Here is a 24,584-nt window from a genome sequence, read left to right on the forward strand (position 1 = left end):
CCCGACATAAGTACCTATCTGCACAATAACCTTACTCTATAACTCTTTACCTCGATGCCAGCCATCTTTCAGCTGTGAATCTGGTCTTTATGGCCAACTATACTAGAGATCACACTTTCACAAAAGTACTAATTTTTCATCCATGAAACATCCCTCCATGTTCTCTCCTAAAGCATCATAAAAATCATGCTCAGAAATCAAACATGTAGTATTTTTTAACGAAGCGCTGATTTTAATCTGGTAATGTTCTATTTCCTTGACATTTCCAGTGATGGCATGCCATTAATATGTGGTAGCAAGATGCAAATTTGCACGCTACAAATGACGCTGAACATAACTTGTGTTGCCTCAAATGTTTTCAAAGGTACTCGAGCAGTAGTGAAGGGAGTTCATTAAGCAATGCTGAATATGGCTTCAAACAAGTGACTGAGGACAGTGTTACCAGAGTCTCAGTGCAATGACAGATATTATCACACTAAAGTTACATATCCATGTATGCTATCATTTAAATATGATGTGAAAATGGGCAGAGAGTACCTTATATTCCTAAAGTATTTCCAATGAGCATGGCATACATGAAAGGCAAAAATACACATTCGCCCTGAAACTGCATACGTGCCTGAAAACATAATTGGGTGTAAAAAGCAAAATAACCTGCCTAGTTTGCTATCTGAGGTTTATGTTCTAAACAGTATGACAGTGAATATGAGAGAGCATGTGGTACCTCAACAAGTGGCTCTTTGTTGCAATCATGACGTGGTTGTCTCGATATAACAGGTTGTGGACAGTGAGGGCCCTCTGTCACGCCCTTCCTAGAAGAGGGGCATCGAATCCGACCTTCTAGCACCAGGCTTCCCACATCGGTGAAGAAGTCGTATGGATCGATCACCACTTCCTTCGGTACTGGGCGCACATCTGCAGTACAGAAGGAGTAGATATATCACTGATTGCAGCAGCACTCTTTTGATGCTCTTGGCACAAGCGTTGTGTCTGCAAAGACTGTTGCAAAGCTTCTGCAAGAGTTTCAATGACGTGACTCGACATTGTTTAAAAGTAGTAGAGTCGCGATAATTCAAACTCTGGCAATTCATACTTTCCGTTAACTCAAACAAAATTCAATTTATTGACTGCCCCTGTATTCTTTAAATGTGTTTAAAGGCCTCTTAATTCAATGTTAATACTTGCAGTTCTATACAAGAAAATATCTGCTGCCTTCCCTCTACTATTTAAAAATTTGTATTCTTATGTAATCCTAACAGTCTAAAAATTACCCAGCACCTCAGGCGTTCAAGTAAAAAGGCTTTGCTAGTAAACAAATGTTTGAAACAAAGCACACGCTTTGTGCTGAAGGTAGCAGATACCTATAGGCACATACCTATAGTATAGAAGCAGTTGGCAATTCACGACTTCTTTAACAGGTCTGATCAGCAGTAAATGGCCAATAAACTTGTGGACCTTCCTCCTCTGCTTTCTGTTTATTGCGTGCAGTTAGGGTTTCAAAACACCTAAAAAAATTTCAAATGTGATAATATCAATGCCGAATCATAATGTGTGACGTCAATTCACCCAGAGTCATCTATCCAAGAACTTCTAATAATTCAAACTTCTTGATAATTCAAACAAAGTTCAGAGGTCCCTTTGAATTTGAATTAACAAGAGTCAACTGTACCTTGATAACTCTGTCCCCAACAAAGCCACATCGCGTCATGGAAGAAGAAAAAGAAAGCTTAATTGCTGGTTCAGCAACAGTGTGGTGAATTGCTTACCAATGGTTTCAGCAGAGGTAAGAGTATTCATCCTCTCGCATATTATTCTGATCAGTAGGTTGCTTTCATGTGAGCAAATCTTTTGAAATTATTTCCTCTGCTAGAACTTCTATTTCCACATCTGCCTGTGTGTGTTCATATTTTGTTAACTTTCAATAAAAATTAATGCATAGAAGCTGACATGCTAATCACAGCCCAAGAAAAACCTTTGAAAGATCCCATCATTAACAGTGAGTTTATTGGCAGAAGCAAGAAAAGAAGTACTTTTGAGGTAAAGCCACGGTACACTTGGTTATTGCAGTACATGTAAGGCACCACCTAACATGGACCAAAGGGTATATGAACATTTACTGCATGTTTAAAAAGAGCACCTTTTTCTGTCATTTTTTTTGCTTTGTGAAGTTCTTTTTTTCTTTTTCCCCAACACAGCTCTTCGGTTGCGCATCCGAACGCGCGCACGCGGTGCGGCTGGTTTCGGTTTCGTCCTTCTGGTGGTTACCGCGTCTCCCACTCGCAAAGCTAATGGCTGACTAGCTTCAAATCTCGTGACTCTTTCGTTTAATGCTCCCTGGGTGCACTTACATCTGTTTCCGTGCGGTGCTAAATTGCACAAACAACGCTGCCACGGTTACATTTGCTCTTCCGGGAACTCAGAGAAGCCAACTCTGTCTCGTTGGTGATAAGACAAAATAGTATTATAGCTTCCTTTACTCGTTTTGCTTTCCTGACGGGTGCACAATTTACACTGTTTTCTTACGTGTCCTCACTCACGCAGTGCACCTACGCTACGGAAGTGCACGCCAGTTGCTTTGGGTCGAGCGGCACTTCTTCCGATGTGGACTATTCTCAAAGTGCCGAATGAAAATTTCGTTCATTAGAGTTCAGTTCGTTAGACAACTACTTACGAGTTTAAACTCAAATGATGATGATGAAGGAGCGACACCTCAAAAGCGTGCACGACGCGATTATCTGAACCGCATCAAAGGTAGCAACCATATTAAAGGCGACTACAGTAATTTTCCGTGCAGGGAATTTTTCCTTTTTCGAGGAATTTTCGCCTGTCATTTGAGCCAAAAGGAAAAAGGGAATCTTCATAGTACTGCAGGATTTCAGGAATAGTTAAATTCTCATATGACGACCGATAATTAGCGGTCGCAGTGGGCCTTCATCTGCTCTAATCGGTTCCGATGCATGCACCACGCAAGCATAGCTTTTGAGATTTGTTTCTATTTACGCGGAGTGATTTTTTAGTTCACGGGTGGTGTTAGCCTTGAAGCCCACAATGTGCAGTGTACTAAAGTATGTGAATTATTAAAGTCATGCTTTTGTTGTGCGGTAGTGGAAGGGTTAGTCATTATTTCAGGAGTCGCTAGTACATGAGACACGTGTAATTATAGTACGTGTGTGCATGGATGAAGGTGGAAATTAGTACTTTTGTGCAGGAAATTTCGCTGGGAATCTCTTCAAGGTTTGTGTAGAAAAATCCTCGAAATAGGGAACTTTCATGTCTCTGAATGGGAATTCATCAGCATAGTATGGAACATCACTGGGCAACAATCCCCCAGTGTTTAGTTTTGCAGCAAAAGCATTTCTTACTGGAAAAGTGCTTTTGTATGTCTGTAAACTATTTTTATACAATACATAATTTTTATTTATAAAATCTATATAAGTGTTTTTAAGGATTTTCGCTTGATGCTACGTACTAGAAATAAACTGCGTGTATGTAACAACCTTGTTTTTTTGTCACTTTACGGTCACACACACACCCAAAAAAAAAGACATTGTCAGACTGCATTTTGCAAAAAAATTTGACCCTCACAGGGTTATTGGGTTAGCATTCCTGCTGTCAAATAAATGTAACTTTAGGCAACCAAGAAGTAGCATATGTTCACAAAGACAGACTGCATTAAGATGCTGCAGATGCCTGAATTATGAGCCGATTTGCAGACAACCATTAAATTATGTTGATGTTTGTGCACCCAATAAATCCTGACCTTAGAATTTTTGCCACTGAGAAAGACAGCAGTACACAGTCAATTCCTTTTTTTTTTCCTTTTGAGTCGCTCCAATCCTTGGAATTTCCACCATTTTGACATTGCCTGCTGTGCATCAGTAATTGAATTAAATAAATTTATAAGGTTCTTCATTCGAAGAACAATATTTATTACGAGAAATGCCCCAAAATGTATGCGGAGACTACGCCTGCATTTTGACCGCATCAGTCTTTACAGGGCTCTACACATCTTTGTACAAAAACCAAGACAGTAGCCAGTGGGAAGGCGAAATCCGGATGAAAGGAGGTGAGTTATCGAAACCAAGTAGTGTTCTTGAAGCTTTTGAAAAAGTGCCCCCCCCCCCCACCCTCAGCCCACTTAAATAATGCTGGCACGGGGGGAGGGGGGCTGACAAGAACAGTTACTAAACAAAAATCTCACTTATTACATCAACCCTCCCCCTCCCCCAAAAAAGATATCTGCTTTTGTCTCTGGTTGAAATAGTCCAATGTGCGAACTTCAAACGATGCATTTTATCCGAAAACCATATGACGCTGTCCGCGTACAGCGTAGGCCAACCACCCAGGGCCAGGAAGCACGCACGAGGCACGCCACCACCACGAAGGACGGGATGCGCTGTGGTGTGCGGTGCGGCCGGGCGTTATAATTAGCCGTGCTGCCAATAGCGCGTGCCACGTGCAGAGAGAGAGAGAGCTCGTTCCGCTTCCGCGATGTGGCCTGCCTACAGTGCAGGCTGAGCAGCACGGCCCTGCGTGTCCTCCCGCCTTCGCCAGCCTATTGCCATCGCGGGGGAGCTCCCATGTTCATGATTACGGCGCTAAACATTCTGTCGCTAGTAGGTCTTACCACCAGAACGCGTTAAGCTGTGGTCAGGTGGACTTCGTGCCTATAGTTTAGAAGTCGCTTAGCGAGCGGCAATTTGCGATACAACCGCTGCAACACTGCTGCAGATCATGTGTTTTGTAGACCACGTCCCTCGTAGTCTTTTGCGAGTGTGCCATTTAGCAAACTTCGCAACGACAGCGCACTTTTTTAAAAGACACACTCAGTGCACTGAAGCACCTCAAGGGTTGCAACGAAGTCCTTTGCAGGACTTCGGTCACGCGACGCCCACTTTTGCTTCGTGCAGTGTCGGTCAGCTTGTTCAGTCACTTTTTATTTACTGTTTGTTTCACTGGACTCTACTATTTGCACCAACACAATACGCACTTGTGAGGCCGACACGGCATTGATTCGGTCCCGGACTAGATCGGTCGGACTTGGTCGGTCCCGCACTTGAAACTCTGCGACGGGCACCGCCATATAGCTTCAAGAAAAATCGAGAAGCAAGAGAGCGATAGCAAGAAAGAAACTACTTCGCTCGCGCTGTCCTCTTCGCCTTCCGTGCCTCGACTTTCGTCTGTTTCTTCTAGCACATTCGTGCTCGCGCTGCAGCCATTATTACCATGAATTCAAACCAACTAGTCCAAATTGCCATTCTTCTTTACTTCGCGCTCATTCTCAAAAAGCCAGAGTGGACAGGAAGTGGGAGGGACAACGACGGATCGCGCAGACAGCAAGCAACCCCCCCCCCACCCTCTCTCCTCCCCTGCTATCTCCGGAAAGGGTTCCACGACCTAGAAATCCAATGGGCCAGGGGGGTGGATCTCTGGCACAGAGGAGCTGGCACGAGCCAAGCTGACGGTGCAGCGCTCCGCTTCGCGCTCTGGCAACCCCGCACTGTGTGTGTGGGGGGGGGGGGGGGGCGGATAAGGGGGAAAACACATCCCCCCACCCTTTGCATACGTGTATGCCATCGAGTCACGTACGCTTCACTTTTACCCGCTGCCAAAACGTAGCGCCACCAAGGGGGGCGATTCCTGGATCGCTCGGCCGCTGCAGGTAGACTTCCCCGCCTCCGTGTACACGACAGCGAACGCGGGCCGCGCTTGCGGGCTGTTGCCAGGCGTTGGCTGGGTCAGGGCCAGCGCGTAGGCCAGGCAGGGAGCAATCGCGCGGAGTCCAGCTGCTCCGCTTGCACTGACGCAGCGACGTGCAACGACGCTTTCCCAGCTCTGTTCCGGGGGCCGTAAGACGGCAACTGTTCAATACCAAGAAGGCCAATGAAACAAAGAGGCGATCGTGGCGTATCGAAATGCCAGTAACGCAAAATAGCGAAGATACTTCCTTTCGGAGAAACTAAATGGTCTCACATCATCATCATGGACATAAAGGTAGCCTGCGTTACAGAACGGAGTAGATAGCACCCCACAGAAACTATATACAATTTCCTGGCGTATACCCAGGTTAATAGGGAGTTGTGGGACAAGCGGCTGCATATATGCAGCACTCGACACTGCGAGTTTATTGCCGTCGATTCTTGTGGACGCTGTGGTCGTAAGAGCAGCTTTTTTGTTGCTCCCGACCCTAAACTACGCAACCGGTGCGCGAACTGACACACGCCGTCAGCAAAAGAGAAGTAAAACAACGAAATAAACGAAAACGAGGCAAGTTAGACACTTCCTTATTTCGTGAGACCTCTCCTCTCTGACCATGACGACAGCCACAGGCCGAGGTCTCCCAGAGCCGCGTAATAAGAGCGAAGCGCACGGCGATGTAACGGGACGAGCAGGGCCGGTCCAGGAAGGGGGACGACGTGGCCCCAGGAAACGAGAGAAGGCCGGCGGTGAAAGTCGTTGGAAGGCGACAGCGGCATCAAAACGAGCGAGAAATGTAAGAGGGGAGAAGACTGAAAGAAGGGGCTCGATGAGGAGGAGCCGACCGGGTAGCGCGCGGCGTTAGCGCACGCCGCGTTTGCAAGTGGGTCACTGGGACGCTGCTGCCACAGGGAGAGAGGGAGAGAGCGCCCGCGAAGCACGCTGCAACGTCAGCAGCGAGCGCCGAGGGCTGACCTCTTACGACACGGCCACAGTGAGGGAAGCGCCCAGGTAAGGCGGCAGGAAGGCGAGGGAGGGCGCGTGCACAATGACCGGCGCCCTTCGCCGTGTCTGCCGGTGACGAGGAAGGCCGCCGAGCCTTGGCACCGATTGGGCGTCCTCGCCACTGGGCCGGGGACGCCCTGTCGTGCAGAGGCAGACCTGTAGCCGACCGCCGGCGCTCTGCGACAGCCGCCTCAGCCGAGAGCCGCCCCTCGAAGATGACCAGTAGGATACAAATCACGAGTCTCCCGGCTAAAGCCGGCCAGTCTAGAACGATGCACGTTATAGACCGGTATCGCTGTCCATTTTACAGGGGGTCGGCCTGTCTTCGACCGATTGGCGCACGACGCGGCAGGCTTCAGTTTAGATAGTGCGGAAGGAGGACATGGTCCGCGTAGAAATGGGCCACACCAACGAAGTTAGCGCGAAACTATGGCGAAATGAGGCTACTGTCCTCGCAACTACTTGGTGCAATCATACAGCAGGCATCACATCCCCTGCTGTGCAACTATTCACAGCGTCCATGCATCAGCCCTGCTCATAAGCTTACGGGCCGTGGAAGACAGTATGGCCTCAGCAAAGAACGATACACCCAAATGTAAAAAGATATTCCACGTTATACGCCTAGCCCTTCGCACGCGAGATCAAATATCCTCTCTTCAAATCCCTTGCAGAGTCGCCAGTGGCACAGGGTACATATTGTTGCGAAACGATTTGTCGAAAGCTCTCCTCACACTTTCCCGTATGCACGTATAACAAGGAGCACTCTGTGACCATGGAGACGGGGTAACTTCAGCGTTCTTAATTCAACTTCGTGCAGCAGAAAGGACTGCTGGCAAACGGCGAAAATACTTTCTCCGCGCTGCAGGCGACCACTCGCGTCCCTGCATTAACTCCTTCTACAGTTTCAACAAGCTAACAGTCAAAGAACAGCCGTCAATATAACATCCCACGCCGAAGTTTTTCTAGGCGATCCCAAAAAGACATACGGCACACTCCGGGATCTTCAGGCAAAGGTCGTTGTCAAGTCTCGAGTTAGCAGCTTACATAACGCGCAGGCAGAAAAGAGCCTGAAGGGCACGCCGTGCCACCGCAGAGCACACAAAATGTGCCCTCCCCGTTATTCGCATATGCCTGTACCCCTCATCCCCCGACAGGATGCTGCTGCAGTAGTGGCGGGCCTCACGCCGCACTTATTTCGGTAGGTGGGGAGGGGATGGGCGGGCGGTCGCCGCAACGACAGCTGGCTCTCGAACTCGGCCCAGCGCCCCGTGAAGTCGACGCAAGCAGTGACGCACGTTAAGGCCCCCACCTTGAACGCCGAATACTTCAAGCGGGCGACCCCCGTTTTGCAAGCACACACCTCCCCACTCCCAGCGCCCTTTTAGACCATCGACACTGACGCGCTATTACTAAATCGGGTTCAGCGATAGAACTCCATCAAGATTCAAAACTCACAGGGTGCCTTGCGCATTCGCCCAAGACGTGTCGAAGGCGAGAGCAATCATCTTCATTTTCTTCTCATTCGATGAACTTAGCAGAGTTACTGTATATACGGTAACTCTTAGTAACTTCAAGTATACCGAAAGACCACATCTATCTAGAGCATCGAGGGAGCATATACATATACGGGAGTATATACAGTAACTGTAGATGTACTTATCCTCCCACGTCCCCCCCCCCTCCTCCCCCAGCGAAACCTTTTGCACCTAACGTGGTTTTACAAAGCCTCAGGGATTGAAGACATAACGAGCTTTCCGCATGCCACTTGTGCTGCCGCCGTGATCGGCCCACCGCTGACAAAGCAACGATGCCCTATGATGGCGTGATAATGCGACGCAATAGCGAAGTCGTGATGACGTGACATCTTTCGACGATCTCTGACGTCACGATGACGCTGCATGGTGACGTGCTCACGCGATGACGTTCTTGGCATCACTAGCGTTGACGCTGTTGGACGCCGACTGTCAATTTTCGCGTCTGAGGAGGCATCAAATGATTTCGCCCCAATACACATATGACATAGAGTGCTACGGAGAATTGAATGAGAGGGGAAAAGAAAGAGGTAGGAAAAAAAGGCACGCGCAGGGGAGGGGGTTGTCGGTGAGCTTCAATTCGATTAGTACGAGGCAAATGGCACGTGCGTAACGACTCGAATCGCTGCGGATGTGCGCAAACAGCTCGATCAACTGAAAATCGGCCCGCGCCCGTGAATAATAAAAGTGCACACTGTGTTTTCTAGCATAAAACCGACACGAAAAAATTTTATAAATGTGCTAAAAATGTAGGGGTGCGGCTTATATGCAGCGGTAATAAGCGTTTTTTCTTTGTTTTTCAGTATAGTTAAAGCTAGGAGTGCGTGTTATAGGCAGGGGCGGGCCATATGCGAGAAAATACGGCACTTTTAGATAATGAACAAAACCTAATTCCCCAGGCCACACCGTGCCCCAGGAGGATAGCTGAAGATGACAAGGTATTGCTTAACTCGGTGAACAAGCAGGTTTGCTCAATCAAAAGTACCTTGTTGAGAAAGGAAAAGGAGCGTGTCAACCGTGACTACAGAGACAACGGTAACTGAATGTATAAGAACGCGAAGTTCGTTTATTATTAAATTAAAGCCGCTGCTTTTTTGCCCCGCCGCGGTGGTCTAGTGGCTAAGGTACTCGGCTGCTGACCCGCAGGTCGCGGGTTCGAATCCCAGCTGCGGCGGCTGCATGAAGGCGGAAATGTTGTAGGCCCGTGTACTCAGATTTGGGTGCACTTAAAGAACCCCAGGTGGTCGAAATTTCCGGAGCCCTCCACTACGGCGCCTCTAATAATCATATGGTAGTTTTGGGACGTTAAACCCCACATATCAATCAATCAAAGCCGCTGCTTCGGCACGAACTTCCTTAAACGCGGAATTAGAGGAGCCGAGTTCCTCGTGCATTACGCCGACACGCCGTGGAATTGAAGAAAACGCAAGGGATTTTTGACAGTGAAGCCTATTTAGTTACACCAAATGCATGCAGCAAGTGTTCTCAGGTGAGGGACGGAAATTAAGAACCCTAACGCATCAAGGTTACTGTTCTCTACGAGAAGGCAGCTATATGTCTGAGGACAAAAAAAAAGCGTTATGGAAAAGCGTTGCCGCAAACGTAAGCTTGAAATTAGCATACAGCTTGTAAAGCGAATTCTATCTCAAAGCGCACGATATATGAATACCCACAGAGGTTCTATAGCCACCCCCTTCCTTCTTTTGATTCTTTCTCCGCTAGGTTGGTATTCCTGTCCCAGTAATGTGCATATAGGTTACACGAGTACAGCTGCGAAGGGCAACGTGCCGCGTCGCACAGGCAGTAGCTGTCACTCTCAAGCACGCACGGCGTGCATTTCCAGCGAGCCTGCCGACCTGCCAGCTAGAGAGCCTAAGAAATTGACAAAAGGGCACGAATACAGATGTGCAAACGAGAGCTTGAGCTCGCGATTTCCACAGAGACAATGCACAATAGATGAACGCGAGCAGCTAAGAAACCGGCAACACCATTTCGAATGAGTTGCCTATATTTGCAATATCCGGATTTCCGGTTTGACCTCACATCGCAAAAGGCAGAAAAACAATCATCATCATCATCACCATCATCATCATCATCATCACAGAAGTCACGTAGTATTTACAAAACGAAAAAAAAAAGGTGTTACGTACGCTAACACTAACGAATAAAGACGGAAGATGCGGATAGCGAGCCCGTTTTGAAAGATATAAAACGATCAACAACATGAAGCCAACTATGCGGTGAAGCAGTTAACCACGATAAATTTGCCACAACTTGGTGTTCTTTGTAATAATATTTGCTGGAGTTTTAATACCAAAAACTACGATGCGATTACAAGGTACACCGAAGTAGTGGGAGACTACGAATGAATTTAGACCACCTGGGGTTTTTCGACGCATGCACCTAAATCTTATACACGGGTGTTATTATTATGTATGTTTAAATAAAAAAAATTCGAGGGTGCCGACGTCTGATGCATTAGCATCCGAATTCCCCTCGTCATCAACACCAGCGTAGGCATGCAGAAATATGCGTGTTATTGGGAGAGGAGGGGGTTAAAGAACAATCGACACTCATCGCCAGCGGCTCTATTTCGGTGTATCTATAGCTTCTAAAAGGAAGTGAGGACGAAAAAAAAAAACGGCCGGATATGTCGGAGACAAAAAGCAAGCATTGTTTGTTGAAAGCGATCCCCTAGAACACTGACGCGACATTTGCGTGACTAAATTGCGACGCACGCGCTGTGCCCGCATATATATACACGCAGCTGAAACCGAAGCGCGCTATATATACGGCAGAAAACGGCGTCAGTATGAGACAACGGTCAGAATCATCGTGTGCAGCTGTCTCGCTTATTCGCTCTAGGTGCGCGCACTAAGGCATTTCGATCGGCGTCATCGTCCTCTCAGTATACATCAGCAAAAGGGGTTCTTGATAAGCAACCAGAGGAACGGCATTGACAACACTGGCTTTCAAATCCAATGTAAATATAGTCGAGACTATACAACTATACATGGGCCGCGTCCAAAAGAAAGAAAGGAATTCTGCGCCTGTTTGCGTTATTAGCGCTGGATGCACCGTAGAGGGTGTGGCATTATGTGCAGAATATGGCGCAGTTCCGGAAAGAAATTACCCCGCCGCGGTGGTCTAGTGGCTAAGGTACTCGGCGCCTGACCCGCAGGTCGCGGGGTCAAATCCCGGCTGCAGCGGCCGCATTTCGGATGGAGGCGGAAATGTTGTAGGCCCGTTTGCTCAGATGCGAGTGTACGTTAAAGAACTCCAGGTGGTCGAAATGTCCAAAGCCCTCCACTACGACGTCTCTCATAATCGTATCGTGGTTTTGGGACGTTAAACCCCACATATCAATCAATCAGTTCCGGAAAGAATTACTAGCGCACTGTTTACTGATATGTACCGGATAGTCATACAAAACGATACATTCAAATCCGTCACGCTTGTTTTGTTGTAGCTTTTCTGGCATATACTTTCCTGAATGCGCGTTTTGTCGACATATTATGCGCCCACGAATATTTCTTTACACTATCGAGGGCGCTTGCGACGCATTTCCAGTGCTCGCGGAAGTACGCAGAACATTTTTTTTTTGTCCCAAAAATGTCCGAATAGATACATTTATCTGCAGCCCATAGGGGTTTTGCGGTCAACAGCTGAACTGCACGGTAGCTCTGATGACTCCCAAACAACTTTGCTAATCACTCAAGAGTTTGTGACTAGCAGGCAACCTTCTAGCTTGTTTCCATTCAAGAACTGAAGACTCGGCTACGCCACTCTCCGTCTACACACGTTATCCTTTGTTATATCCTTCAAACCAGTTAATCATGAACCACGAGAAAGACGAGGAACACAATCAGCGCTATGGCATGAGGACATATCTTGCTTGGCTGAATGTATACAGTACTGCGGTCCGTAGCTTAACGATCTAAAACGTCCCACTGTTACGCTGCGAACGCTTACATAAAAGATTCCGACACAAAGTGAGCGACCAACAGCATCACCAAGTTAAGCGCAGTTCCAATATCACTCCAATTAAGTGAAGCGGTGACAGTTACGTAATCGAGAATGCGACTAGTGGCGGTTTCGTATGACCCCCCCCCCCCCCCCCCAAAGAAAAAAAATGAAACTGAAATGAGGATCAACATCGCGTACGCTTCCTCATCAATAAGGGTCACATTTATACCTGCCCTCTCTCTCCTTTCCTCCCTCTCTCTCTCTCTTTCAGCTTTCCTCCATCCCGAATGCACAGCGTACGGGTTTACGGCATAGAGGAAACACTGCTTTCCCAACGGAGATAACGCGAAACACGGCACACCTCCAGCACACACACACAGAGAGAGAGAGAGAGAGAGAGAGAGAGAGAGAGAGAGAGAGAGAGAAATGGTGTTACGCCATCAGCTGACATCCGTGACAGCCGCGCTCCAAACACTTCCTCGTTCTATGGCTCCCCTGTCCCCACGAGAGCACACACACACACCACAGGCGGCAGTACGTTGACGCTCCATGCGGTGCGTGCCTGTTTTCAGCACCGTATTTGCTGCTGCTAAGGGGAGGGGAAAGGAAATATATATATATAATAAAGAGAGAGAGAGAGAGCTGCTGGAGCGCGACGTTATTTCCAGGGGGTTTTACACCCCCTGAAGCGGTCCGTGCGCGGTGTCCCAAAGAAGCGAGCACCGCCCCGCTAAGAGAAACATAAATTGATCCCCTTTTTGGCGATGCCCGTTTTCTCGCCACCGGCGGGGGGGCCATAAACGCCCGAGCCGCGAAAAAAGAACCCCGCCTCCATCGCCGACAGACGCATGGCAAAGTGCGCAGAAGCTCCAAACCGATCCCGAAACACACAACAGCCTCACCGTCGTCGTTGCCGCAGCGTAGTACACACAGCACAAGCACCCAAGGCGAAAGAAAATGAATCTCGCGCGGATTTGCCCGCACGTCACGACGAAACAAGGAAGGAAATCGTGTGGTGCTAAATTAAGGACGCGCTCGCACAAACCTCCCGAGAATCATCGATCTGAGAAGAGGCTGCAGCCCTTCTCTCCTGCATGTGCGCACACGAGCCATCGTGCATATACATATCGGCCGCGCACTTTTGAACGCCGCGCACGGCACGGCAAGGAGATGGGGGCGCCACATTTAGTATTTTAACGTCGCTCGCCGAGCGAGAACGGGCTGTTCTCACTCTGGCAGGCGCCCAAAACGCTCCGCCCGACTCTTTCGGCAGGATGCCGACCGAATAAACGTGCATCAGGGCCGAGGAGACCTGTTTTTTCTCGCGTTTAGGTTGAACGTGCTTCGTCAGTCGCCCTATCAGGGCTCATCCAGCAGATCTGGAGGAAAGTGAGGCAGCGTGCACGCATGTTCGCTTTTGCGAGCTTGTTTACGTACGTCGTCCAGCATCGCGACGGTCAGAAAGGAGCGGGCGATGAATACGCTTCCTCTCGTTCTGAGCGATTAGGGTATACGTGGTCCGCGATTGCATCGCAGTTGCCGATGTAGCTGCTTGACATGGTCATTAACGCTGCCATTGCCACGTCGAGCGCTATACGATTGTCCATGCTGTTGCGCTTAGTGTTGCGATGGAGGAGGGATCAAAGGGACAGAGGCGGAGGGCGCGCCGAGAAGAGGAAGCACGAAATTCGGGCCTTATAACGTCCAACTCGTTCTCGCAGAAATCTCATTTCACTTGCGAAGCTGAACCGCATGAATGACTCGGTACACAACAGAACGCGTTTTTTCGGTCCGTGTCTTTCGGGCTGGTAAACTTCGCAGACGGCGCACAAAAATTGTCCAAACCAAAACACCCCTAAACTTCATTTCATTCGGGCACGTATTAAAGAACAAATCGCATGTTTATCTCCGGTTTACCTATTTTGATTTGTGCCTTTAGCACGCTTGATAAACAAGGTAGATCAGTATTCACAAACCAATCTTACAGTAATCGTTTACCCTGTTACTTTTCTTGTGCCTTTATAAGGCGCACAGAGCGCACAAAAATTTAAAGAAAGCATAAGGTAAGGATAAGGTTAGTTTGTGTATATGGGCCTAATCTCTCCATACATACGAGCTGTTCAATACAAGGATAGATGCTTGGCTACTTGCGCGCTGCATGCAATACTTAATGCATTAATTTTAAAGTCGTAATTAGTAACGCTCCCACAGGCCAAACACTGCCGACTGAGATTTGCCGCAATTTTCACCCCAAGCCTTCGCTTTCCGTTACTAAATATACCTGAACTGCATATGAAAGTTGCAACAGTCGTAGAAAAGAATAACCACAACAATGCAAAGCTTGCATCGCGGGTGCGTAAGCCCGCAGCACAGCGGCCGCCGCAAGTTTTCAGAACGAGTGCAAGCAAATCGCCCCAAAAGTGGCGAAATGCCCGCGCACCGTCACGCTTTCAACACTTAAGAGCATGTACTTCGCTCGTTCGTCGTCGGCAGCAGCACCGAGGCAACAACGACCCGGATCAGCCAGTGTCGACCCAGCAGCGCGACCCATTTATTTATTCGCCGCGAAGTATTTACTTCGAGCATGCACCAGAAAGACACAAGGGGAGAAGAGAGAGAAAGCCTGTGGTTGTGATACGGGGTCACGACGCAATGCGCACATATGCGTACACGAAAGAGCAGAGCGAAGTATAGCACCGGTGCGGGGCTCGGAAGCGGCAGACTGTGCACCCCCCTTATCCCCCTCCTTCCGAAATCTCCCTCTCTTTCCTCTATCTTGGCGGCGGACACGTAATAATGGGCCAAATAGAGCGCCTCACAAACCGAGTATAGCAGGAAGAGGGCAAAATCCTTGAGTCGGACAGCGATAAACCCAGTGAAACAAACGAGGCGCGCTCCCAGGAGGGGAAAGAAAAGAATACACAAACAAAATTAAGAGGAAAATAACGCAGGCGGGAAAGGAAAAGCTATAACGGTACAGGCAACAAACCCGCTGGCAGAAACGAAGCCCCCGCGGCTTTAAACGTACAACACACGGGAGGGCGAGTCCTCTGACGGGGAGGCGTTTATAATGCATCTCGAAACACTGCGCAGCTGGGCGACGGCTCGCAACACAGTTAGGGCGGCATGCATACATATATATGAAGTTTCAAGGCGGTGCTATATGTGCGGTGACAGCCATGCAAACGGACCGATGTTCAAAGGTACACGTACTCACGTAGTATAGTCGTATCAGAGCACATTCTGGCAGCGCTGCTAAATTCACATACAAGAACAACTATAGCGTTATAGCACTAAGCGACATTTAGTTGGTTTAGATGACGTCTAACTTTCATCTGTTATAGCTGACCAGTCACGTCCGCTGCCATGCATTTCCATTCAGCGGCCGTGGATCTGCAGTTAAGTGAGTGTTGCATGTCCAGAACGTAAACGTCATCCGCGCGTTACCTCATCAGTAAAACTTGGCTAACGTTTCAGCTTTATGATCCATCACACTGGTATACAGGTTTCGTTGATGATAAGGAAGCCTCATTCGTCATGTACTCGCTTGATTTCGTAAAGCGGACGTTTTCTTCTATTCAGTACGGCTAGGACGATCGCAAGCGAGCACCCGAAACAGCCACGAGATATAGTTGCCTCGGAGCATACCCGGCAAACTGCTCGTACTGCCGTTGTGACAGTGCAGATCACTCTGTCATCTTTTTGAGTGGCCCGTTTATAACGTTCTTCGTACGAGCAATGAAACAATGAGCCATGCATTTAATGCTCGTCTAACAGGGCGATTGATACGCTTTCGTACTCGTGTGTGTGCGCGTGCGTGAGTTAGTCTGACACATAGCAAGCCTTATAAGGTAACGGTGCTTGGCGTCATCCAAGAGTCTTGCTGTGTACCAATCCGAACGCAGGTTGCGGTGCATCAAAGCTTCAAAAACACGAAGAAGGGGTGAGGGCTGTAAGATAAGAGGAGTCCATAAAAGCCAATGTTGATATTGTAATAGTAAATTGCCATAAAAGAAGGCAAGACGCCCCAAAAGTCATTTCCCTCACCACCTATCCCAAATTTTTTCTCCTGATGACACAGCACGCTCTTCGCGTCTCAATTTCCACACTCAGAGTTTTTTTTTTTTTTTTTTTGTCGGTCTCGGCCTAGGAAGCCCGCTTGCGATCGAATAGGCTCGGAGGCGCGAGCAGTAAACGCCGAATGGCCGCGCCATAACGATATCGCGCCGATACAAGCGATAGCACGCGGCGGGAGGCGCCTCATAAAAAAATTGGAAATGCGAGAGATGTATAAGATATGCGAAAGGTAAGGAGCTTAATCAGGAAATTACACAATCGCGCTGTTTGCTACCCTACAGTTGGACAGGCATAAGAGGAAGATGGAAAGGGAAGCATACGTCTCGAGAGAGAGATGTCACAAAGAGAAGCGAAGCACACGCCTACTTCGTCAGTGACTTCTACGCACTGCCTCAAACAAAAAGCTCCCGAAAGTCGACCACCTCATGAAACTGGTTCTGCGGCCGTCGCTGAATAATAAACAAATAAATGTATAAAAAGAAACAAAAGCGGAGAGGACGGCAGGGCCAAAGAAGGCGTGCAGAGAAAGCTAGGAGAAAGAAAGGGAACGAAAAATCTTTCCCAGTTATACGGCTTGTCTTCCTTTTTCCGTAGCCGCCACCTTCTTTATACTCTCTTGCGCAGCTTTTAAGCCAAATTCACCGCACTGCACTGAGTCAACGCCTGACTGCGCAAAGCTCCGTGAACGAGCGCCAGCCCAACAAACTTCATTACGGCGTTCGTCTTCCCCTCTACGTACCGTCCATCCGCAGTCTTTCAGTGAGCCTCCCTCTCACGTACCTGGGCTGCCGCAGCCCCGGCTTCCTGAAGCTGCTCTGCCTCCACTCACAGCAGCTGGAGAAAAAAATTAACAAATACAAACGGGAGAGACGTGTAGAAGAACAAAGGAAAAGAAAAACGAACTGGGAGAAACCACGAAGGCGACGCGAAAACGTGGGAACCGGGAAGAGAAGCTATGAGCTTGGATTCTCTCTCTTTATACGAGGCTATATAAGTATTGGGAGATTTGCAATGTACGGCCAGATACATGCTTAGCACAAAGCTACGACGTGAGGATATACCGACCGTACCATGCATACGACGAAACTTTAAGTTATACGTCATTACACACCTCCCCCGGAATAAGACATCACTCGCTGATCGGTGTTAAGTTTCTCACCATGGTGAACGGGGCCGACCGACATAATCAAGCTTTAACTGAACCAGGCACGGCGGCAAGAGTGAACTGGGCCAACAGTGACGGAGGCTAAGGGGAAAGAAATTAAGCCGATGGCGGAGACTGAGACAGATGCCGAAGCAATTTTGCATTTCCGAGAACCCAAACTTAAGGAGGGACCGCTGCGCTGAAATTCGATCGAACAGAGCTTTGCTTGATTCAGATAACCGCATGCATGTGCGTCGTCTATGCCGCAATTTCTTAAAACGCGCTAAGCTAATTTCTGTCGAGGAGCGGTCATTTTTTTTCCTCTTCAGGGATGACTAGAGTAGATAAGCAACAATTTTTAGTGATATCCCCGGAGATATCAAACTATAGATTACAGAAAACGAACGAGAGAAGACATGACGGGTATAAAAGGCGACAGATTCTGCGAGAGGATTATATCAACTACTGCGAAAATAGCCCACGGTAACAATTGAGAGATATGTTAATTCATTCCATGGTTTCCTCTCATGCACAACCAACCAGCCCCTACGCTGGCCCTTCTCATTAATTCCAGCCTTGCGGCAACGAAACGTTCCAGCTCAATGGGAGGAGTATAGGGGGTTGCAACCTGCAGCAGTAGCCAGCGAAGGCCCTCGGAACGCGGTATTAAATTATTCGCGTACATGAATGCACGGTGCCCTGTTCTTGCAATAAAGAGGCTCGAGCGGCGAAGCCGCAAGAGCATCCGGCCATGGCTTTATAGGCGTCTCTTCGTGCCTCTTCCGATTCCCTTCCCTTTTACAGCCCACAACAAACCTCTCTAGCGGGTCCACAGTTCTAATCCTTTTCTCAAAAAAAAAAAAAAAAACAGATCGACCGGCGCAGGGACTCGGTGGGCGAGTGAATCCACGCCGCAGGTGCGGCTTCCGTTGTCGCTGCTGCAGTCACGCCTCGCTGGATGCTTGCAGCTCGCCGAGCTTCTCTACCTGGACGGGCTCCAATGCGGAAGGGACGCGCATCCCCCGCGACAAGTGTTTTCAGCACGCGGAGAGTCCGTGCCGGCTGCAGGCATATGGCAATCGCGCTGTGCAACTGCCACTGGGGACAAAGTTTATGCCTCCGTACACGCGCGTGCACCGATTTGTATGCACACAAACGCCGACATGCGTAACCCTGAAGTTTCAGGCCAGGCGAAAAAAGGTGTACCGGAGAGAGAGAGTCGAAACAACACGAAGAAAAACGTCCGGTTCCCTCAGACCATTGTACAACAAATGAAGTAAAAAGAAAAAAAACTCACAGGGTCGCTTATGCGTTAACGTTAGAAGACGCGAAGGTCAAACCCGTCCCCCTTTTTTTTCTCAGTCGATCCTGCCTCGTCACCCTCCAGAAGCATTTTGTACCCAACGCGCTTTTGCATTGCCTCCAAGATCCGAGGCACCCCACCAGTTTTTACTCCGTGATCAGACCATCCCTGAACCACAGAGTTTCCTATGAACACACCAGAGGAAACTCTGGCAGTAGTGTCTATGGGAACTGCAACGCAAGGCGCTTCAGCGAGCATGGGTACGATGTGTAGTACATGAATTTGCCTAGTCTCCGTACTTCACGTTCCGACTGGCTTCGCGTGGCTTGCTGCTTTGTCACGAAACGACATTCAGCAACAGTTTATCAGTTGCGCTCCTTAATCTTTTATGCTCACCAATTCAAATCAAGTCACGAAGTTCAAGACTTAGTTTTTTTTTATTAAAAAAAGAAACCGAAACACTGCAATAATCGAAGTCACAAGTGAGATGACCGCCCGCAAGCACAATGACTAAGCAAATCCGTGCACTACCTATCATTCCCATGGTCGCTGAACGATCGCAGCGCCAGGACTCCTCTAGTTAATTTGAGGAGACTATGCTCTGAAGGAGCGATGATGTCATAAGATGTCGCGCAATGTGACGCCATGACGACGTCATAGGGGAAGTCATCACGTGATGATTTTTCGTCTCACTCATGTTGTCCCCGACGCCGCGGGACACCAACGGTTAGCTTTCGCGTTTCATGAGGTGTCCAAGGATTTCGCCTCAACGAACAAGAAGTGTGAATTTTACATGCCAGAACCAGAACCGTCATGTCATATGGCTTGCCACAGGCAGGGGTACACCGAATTAATTTTTGATTACCTGGCAATATTTTGCAAGTCTCCCCTTAAATAAAATGGAGTCCGTGACCCCTCTACATGGCCGTTGCAGTGTGTGTAAATATGGACAAATATGAAGACACGAATACACCAAATCAACGCACAAAATGGTGCGAAAAAGGCCGTGGATGGTGAAGAACTTCGATGAGAGAAGCAATAAGAAGATTTGGGCAGTAAGCATTCTTTTGATAAAGATGCGTCGCAGATTTTTCGCTCTTGCAGTGGAGCAGCTTGGTAACGTTACACAACTTAAAGAAGGTCGAAGGCAATCAAGCGTTGCTCGATTACCGATGCCGGTACGACGTTCGGCGCGAGTCGCTCGCTACAAATTTGAAGGCGAGAAACTGGGTGGCTCCGAACGTAACATGAACTTTCTCGGCCACTTAATTCAGAAAGTTAGCGTGCATTGAAGACGCTCATGCAGCTAAATGAGATCGCCGATTTTGCACACCAAATACGTTGCTCATATATTGATGGTCGTCAGTAGGATTCTTTCTTGGGAAGTAAAAACCAGTGTTGCTTCACGGCTGGGGGAGGGGCAGGGCACTGGTCTAGCTTGGGTGAGCGTAAGGGCTGGCGAGTCTTGAGGGGGGGCAAGTGCCCCTTTTGCACCCCTCTGCCGACCCCCATGTATCTATTGCTCATCGTTTTGATCCCAGCCATCATCATCAGGGAAGCCCTAAGAAAGGTGTATTCCATAGAAAGGGGCCAACGCCCATACCCCGTGTCGGCCGACAAGCTAGAAAATTTCCACTGACTCAGCAGTGCCAGCCGCTACCTGGCGGGCGAGGAGTTAAACAGCTACTGGGAGAGAAGGACGACCACGAGAGAGTGTGATGCTACGCAGAAAGAGGCGACGCATGATACGGGATACGATCATGAGTGCAGGGACGGGGCTGGCTGACCATCGGGACGAGCTCGCCGACCCCAAGCCGGCGCGCACTTCATTACTGAGAGGGGGGGAAAGACCCCCACCATCATCGACGCAGACGGTGCTGCCAGGACACTGGAGCGGACGGTCGAGAACAGCTGAGCGGGCCGCGCACACTGTTCGACCCCCGAAGGCGGAGGGTGAGGCCCCTGGCAACAGCGCCGACGAGAACACCGGCCCCCACCAGTGACCGACCAGTCCCACCGCCGCCCTCGTCTGCAGACACAAAAGCCAGGCCTAGCAGGAGGCACGGGCTCTCTCCACAGCTGGCCGCAGGTTCAAGGTCGAGTCGAGGCCAGTGAACCGCACACAAATGTACCGTGCGCTGCTTCGCCTCCGAACAAACGCACCTCTGCACAACGCACGACCTCGTGACTCTTTTGCAACAAATGCAGGCTTGGGAGCACCTTTCTCGAAGGTCAATACATGCGCGCTAGAGAGAGAGTGGAAGGAAAAAGCCGCATGACACGGGCGCATGACACAGAAACGCAAGGCCCTAGAAAAATCAATTGCTTGCGCATTGATTCTTTTCCGTCATATGGCTCCCAACCTTTTTTTTATCCCCCTTCCTCGAAACGGAACGTACGTGTGGTGGCGGCACTGTGCGACGTAATCGACTACGATGACCGAGGAGGAGGACCACACCAGCTGTCTTAGCCCCTCTTTCCTCGCAAAACACGGGCCTCGTGACCGCTACACGAGAGCTTCAGACACGCCCATCGCAAGCGTGACGCAAGGCCGTCGCTCTTCCGTCGAATGCGACCACGGCGACGCTTCTTAGAACTCGGCGATGACGACCAGCATGCATGCGCGGAGAACAAAGGGGCGGTCTTGCGGCTTGACCGAGAGTCAGACTGCGCGAGCGCCACTGGGACTCGCGCTGTGCATACGCTTACGCTCTTGCTTTAAACATATATTAATTAGCCTCTTTTAGCTTCCAATAGGCAGTCATGAACTAGCAGTTGAAGTAACCAGTGAGCTACAGAACACAAATAACTTACGCATTTTAACGCTCGACGACAGATCAGATACATCAGCGACGTGGCCACAAGGGGGTAGGGGAAAAGAGATTCCCCTTCCCCCATTTTCTAAATCTTGCACGCGGATATGTACACACGAGCAATAACAAATGCATGCACGAACCTATATAAGGTATCACCCTACAAAAAAAGTTTTCTGGCTACGCTACTGCGACACCAACGGCTGACACTGGCTTTATCAATAGAAGAATCCTATTAAGGTAGTTTCTTATACGTTGTTTTGTGCTGTGCGCTGCTGTACGTGATTTCCAGTTGTCTCCTGCATCGACACGTGCGATGTTCGCCCACAGCAAGATCCAGCAGACCTGCAGCGACGCACGTCCTTTTGCCATTCTTCGCGTATAACGCTTCCGCTCTTAGTAGATTTACAAAATCACAATTGTTGGGATCAAGTTGCAAACCAGGAGGAGTTCGTATTCCACGCGCGGCCGTAGGCGATAAAACAAGACCGTCTCAGGCATGATTGTGTAACTTGCCAGGGACCTCTTCGCCGGTACTCTCCGTTTGCTGTTGCACAATACATGACAAGATACGGGCGCCTTGTTTACACGACAAAGCGCATAGCGGCGACTGTCCGCGACAGTGCACTCACCGGGCGGCTCCGCCGTTGGCCTCATCCTGGGCAGCGATCTCGGGGGCGCTGCGAAGCGCCTTCAGAAACTCCGAAGGAGCCGGAGGACAGCCTGGGCACACGAAGAAGAAACAAACGCACACATGCCGTTTTGTCCAGGAAGAGAACAGGTCGCAGAGTACAATGCAACGTAATGCAGCGGGACTTGGTTACAACGAACTGCATAGGCCGAAATGTAATGGGTAAAAAAAAAAGAACGTTCCAGGCTCTGGTTGGAAGTCATTTTGCTGGGGTCAAGTGTTGGAAAAGGCCTGGAAAGTCATTTCTGACAGTGGCCCCAGCAAACATGTCAAGCGAAGCATGTAGCTGTCCACAAAGTTACTTCCTTCTTTATAATACTTTAAGCAGACATGTGCAATAACTCCATTCAATTTTTCCTGCAGTGCAGCGCTTTTGACGCGCCGAGGGAGGCACTACGGGACACGTGCAGCCCCTAAAGGTAACGCAACGGTGCATCGCACCACGGTATACCCAATCATATTTTCCACGGCGTGCTACGAATTGTCTTCCCATCTGCTACGCCAGCGACTCAGAAGCGTGGTCACGCTGGAAAACTGACGCGGTTCATTCTGAGCGGAGATTTCTTATAGCTATTAAGCACTGTACACAAGGCAGCAATTTATACGCGACATTGCTAGGCTTCGCTAAGAACTACGCCTGACTAACAACTTGGTGAAGCTTCTCATTTACCTCGAACTTTCGGTCACGGACGACGTTAATTTCTCGGTCAAAATTACACACGCCGACGAGCTCCTTAAAGCTATTGCGTTCAAAGGTGATCCTTTCCGACGTCTGTCGTTTACGTGTGGCACCCGGACGGCACTGGTCTTCTATCCTCTGCGTCCGCGAGGAACGCCAGCATGGCAACAAACAACTGTGGTCGCAATACGGCACATACAGATATCAAGCCGAGAAGCTAACTGTTTTCGTATAGCACGCGTGTGAACTGCACGTGACCATGGCCCGAAACCGCGCAATGTATAGCTACGTACGATAAGTGAGATGCAACACACTGTTAGTGTGGCTGCATGTGACCACCATTAGCGATCCGTTGGTATCACAGATACGCATCGCGCCGCACACAAAGCTACATCTAAATTACAAAAGGCGAGCAGAGTTGCAGGCAATTCATCTTCCATACAGGTGCAGTACAAATCCATCGCCGTCAGCGATACTCGTCGGAACGTGCGCAAAGAGCAAGCGCAGTAAAAAGAACGAGCGCTGTACTCGTGAGAAAAAAAAACAACCACAAAAAGCCGAGCATACCAATTACATTGCAGAACGATCGGTAAAGGAAAGAAGGTATACGTGTGGTGGCGTGCGTCAACAATGCCCAATGCATCTTACGTCAAGGATACATCTGGCAGCCAGACTTCGCATTTAAGCAGCAAGTTTAGCACTGCACTATTGATTTCGAGACAAAACAAAAGAACAAAAACCCACACATTCGAAAATCCACAAGCCAAGCGTCAGTGCTGCAATGCGACGAAACAAAGCGGCGTACTTGCATCATCCCTACTGTATAGTGGGCGGCGCCTTTTCAACTGCCCATTTAGTGCATCCATGTAGCGTTCATGCATTAAAATGGTACAGAGAGTGAGTTATGCAAAGTGAGCACCCACGTGACCCTGTATGGAATTTCACGGTCATCGTGTAAGTTACATTGAAAGCACGCAGCAGCCGTCACCACAGTAGTGCTTCAACCTCGACCATGCGGGGTCACAACTTTCGTCCCATATGTGGTGCACTTATACGTCACAGGTCAATTTTCCACCAACTACAACCAAACGGAAGCTACCAAGTCAGATTCAGTTTCCCCTCTACCCGAAAATGAAAAGAGAGGGGGTGGGACAAAGGGAACTAATTGTGCACTGAAAGAGGTAAAAATAATAACAACCGACCGAATTTTCGCCCCAACCCTGTGGCTGATGCATTTGGTTAGGTGTAGTTAGTTCAGCCCCGGGTCACGCAGGGAAGAAAGCAGAGAGTGGGGGACGAAAATCGGGCTGCACAACACGTAACAAACAGTCTACGAGAGATAACAACAGCGGCTTAACGAAGTTAAGATTCCCAAAAGTGCTGATAAAACTGAATAGCTTATCGGAAAGGTGTGTCTCGTAATTCGATTCGTCTCATTAATTCATACAACGAATTCGGTTCTCTCTCTCATAATGCACGCGAGTCGTGACTGTACCAAAGCAGCAAGTCCCGAAGGAGTACGACCAGCCCACAGCACGTCAGGAGAGTGAAGTCGAACGCCGAAGGCACGGAACAAACACCGCCGAAAGTTGGAAATAAAAAAAAAAAGAGAAAGAAAGCTTGGCGTTCCTAAACGCTGCGCGGTGCGTCCCTTTCCTTTGTTTTGTCGAAACGCGA

At 49.0% G+C, this 24,584-nt stretch overlaps 1 protein-coding gene across 1 annotated transcript in view; it reads right to left on the minus strand.

The window, feature by feature from the left end:
• atos (atos homolog atossa) overlaps positions 1-24,584 on the minus strand; it is a 111,503-nt gene that overhangs the window by 23,465 nt on the left and 63,454 nt on the right. The window contains exons 3-4 of the mRNA XM_037423000.2: positions 22,170-22,260; positions 725-915 (exon numbers count right to left, since the gene is read on the minus strand). Of these exons, the coding sequence (XP_037278897.2) occupies positions 725-915; positions 22,170-22,194 (216 nt within the window). The 5' untranslated portion in view covers positions 22,195-22,260. The remainder of the gene's footprint in view (positions 1-724; positions 916-22,169; positions 22,261-24,584) is intronic.

Source organism: Rhipicephalus microplus, chromosome 4 (assembly GCF_043290135.1).
Source record: "Rhipicephalus microplus isolate Deutch F79 chromosome 4, USDA_Rmic, whole genome shotgun sequence".
In the NCBI taxonomy this organism is placed as follows: Eukaryota; Metazoa; Arthropoda; class Arachnida; order Ixodida; family Ixodidae; genus Rhipicephalus; species Rhipicephalus microplus.